General features: G+C 53.8%; 1 protein-coding gene across 2 annotated transcripts in view; it reads left to right on the top strand.

Moving 5' to 3' along the window:
- Positions 1-2,465, top strand: part of LOC105508955 (zinc finger protein 7) — a 47,977-nt gene that overhangs the window by 6,704 nt on the left and 38,808 nt on the right. For both annotated transcript variants that reach the window (XM_011937993.1, XM_011937992.1), the window contains exon 4: positions 2,006-2,465. In XM_011937993.1, coding sequence (XP_011793383.1) covers positions 2,006-2,465 — 460 coding nt within the window. The remainder of the gene's footprint in view (positions 1-2,005) is intronic.

Here is a 2,465-nt window from a genome sequence, read left to right as displayed (position 1 = left end):
TTCTCCTGCCTCAGCCTCATGAGTCGCTGGGACTACAGGCACCTGCCAGCACTCCTGGCTAATTTTTTGTATTTTTAGTAGAGATGGGGTTTCACTGTGTTAGCCAGGATGGTCTCGGTCTCCTGACCTTGTGATCCACCCGCCTCGGCCTCCCGAAGTGCTGGGATTACAGGCGTGAGCCACCGCACTCATGCCTGATTTTCCGAGAGAGAATCAGGCTTCAAGGGAACCTGTGGTTCCAAGGGAGCCCAATTTGTGGAAAGAGAAAGAGGCGGGAGAAATGGAAAACTAGGCTGTGGAGGGATAGGGTTGAGGGCCTCATTACCGGGCCAAACAGGCAGAAGGCTGAGAGCCCTACAGCAGGGCTGAACAGAGTCAGGGTTGCGATAATACAGGAGGGTTTTATAAAGTTTAAATAAGCCAAGTACTTAGTACTGGCCTGTCCCATGGTGTCCCGGAAATACTTCGAGTGCTCAAGTTGACCACCAAGCTTATTGACCACAATCCTCAGGAATCTGTCGTCAGAGTCCTCTGCTGAGTCCCACGCTCAAGGCGCAACTTCACACAGAAAGGGAGAGCCCCACGTTGGAGCGCCAGATGTAGGGTCCAGCCCTACAGGGTCTGTGAGTTTTTCTCCTCGTGTGTGGAGATGAGAAATCGTAGAAATAAAGACACAAGACAAAGAGATAGAAGAAAAGACAGCTGGGCCCCGGGGACCACTACCACCAAGATGTGGAGACTGGTAGTGGCCCCGGATGCCAGGCTGTGCTGTTATTTATTGGATACAAGGCAAAAGGGGCAGGGTAAGGAGTGTGAGTCATCTCCAATGATTGATAAGGTCATGTGAGTCACGTGTCCACCAGGCAGGGGGCCCTTCTCTGTTTGGCAGCCAAGGCAGAGAGAGAGAGGACAGCTTACACCTTTATTTCTTCTATGCAATTTAATGACTCTTAGTACGTTCACTAATTATACTACCGCTATCTAGAAGGCAGAGCCAGGTGTGCAGGGCGGAACGTGAAAGTGGACCAGGAGCGTGACCAAGCACAGCATCACAGGGAGACGGTGAGGCCTCCAGAGGCTGCGGGCGGGTCTGACTGATGTCAGGCCTTCCACGGGAGGTAGTGGAGCAGAGTCTTCTCTAACTCCCTGGGGGAGAGGGAGACTCCCTTTCCCGTCTGCTAAGTAACTAACGGGTGCCTTTCCGGGCACTGGGGCTACCGCTAGACCAAGGAGCCCTCTAGTGGCCCCATCCGGGCATGACAGAGGCCTCACACTTGGCTTCTGGTCACTTCTCACCGTGTCCCTTCAGCTCCTATCTCTGTATGGCCTGGTTTTTCCTAGGTTATAATTGTGGAACAGAGATGATGATGATGATTTTTTTTTTTTTTTTTTGAGACAGAGTGTTGCACTTTGGCCCAGGCTGGAGTGCAGTGGTGCGGTATCTGCTCACTGCAAGCTCTGCCTCCTGGGTTCACACCATTCTCCTGCCTCAGCCTCCTGAGTAGCTGGGACTACAGGCACCCGCCACCACACCCGGCTAATTTTTTTTTTTGTATTATTAGTAGAGACAGGGTTTCACTGTGTTAGCCAGGATGGTCTCGATCTCCTGACCTTGTGATCTGCCCGCCTTGGCATCTTAAAGTGCTGGGATTACAGGCCTGAGCCACCGCACAGGTCCAGAACAGAGATTATTATCATGTTAGAATAAAGAGTAATGCTACAAACTGACGACTGATAATATTCATACAAGGTTTGTTTTGTTTTAAGACATAGTCTCACTCTTTGGCCCAGGCTGTGGCTTGATCTCGGCTCACTATAACTTCTGTATCCCGGGTTGAAGCAATTCTCCTGCGTCAGCCTCCTGTATACAAGTTTCATTTGTCATTTATACCTCAGTAAAGCTGGGTGTTGGGGGAAGATTTGGGAATAAAAAGGTTCTTCCAACAATAAGTTCGTTTGAGTGTAGAGGCTGGATCATCCTTCCGTTTTCTGTTCCTTCTCTCAGATTCCAGGATGGAGGCCGGGGTCACGGAGTCTCCTCTGCAGAGAAAGCTCTCCAGGCAGGCAGGACTGAGGGGCACCGTGTGGGGGTGCCTCCCCGGGGGGCACCCCGCACCACCCCACCCACGTGGCAGTCCTGAGGACGGGTCAGATAAACTGACCCACCCCCGGGCTCGGGAGCGCAGCGCCTCCCCAAGGGTTCTGCAGGAAGACCCGGGCCGGCCTGTGGGGAGCTCAGCCCCCCGCTACAGGTGCGTGTGCGGCAAGGCGTTCAGATACAACTCACTGCTGCTCAGGCACCAGGTCGTCCACACCGGCGCCAAGCCCTTCCAGTGCACGGAGTGCGGGAAGGCCTTCAAGCAGAGCTCCATCCTGCTGCGGCACCAGCTGATCCACACTGAGGAGAAGCCGTTCCAGTGCGGCGAGTGCGGCAAGGCCTTCCGGCAGAGCACGCAGCTGGCTGC

Source organism: Colobus angolensis, unplaced genomic scaffold (genome assembly GCF_000951035.1).
Source record: "Colobus angolensis palliatus isolate OR3802 unplaced genomic scaffold, Cang.pa_1.0 Scaffold17, whole genome shotgun sequence".
Lineage (NCBI taxonomy): Eukaryota > Metazoa > Chordata > Mammalia > Primates > Cercopithecidae > Colobus > Colobus angolensis.
Note: the sequence above shows the minus strand (reverse complement) of the source record. Positions and strands in the feature narration are given on the sequence as shown.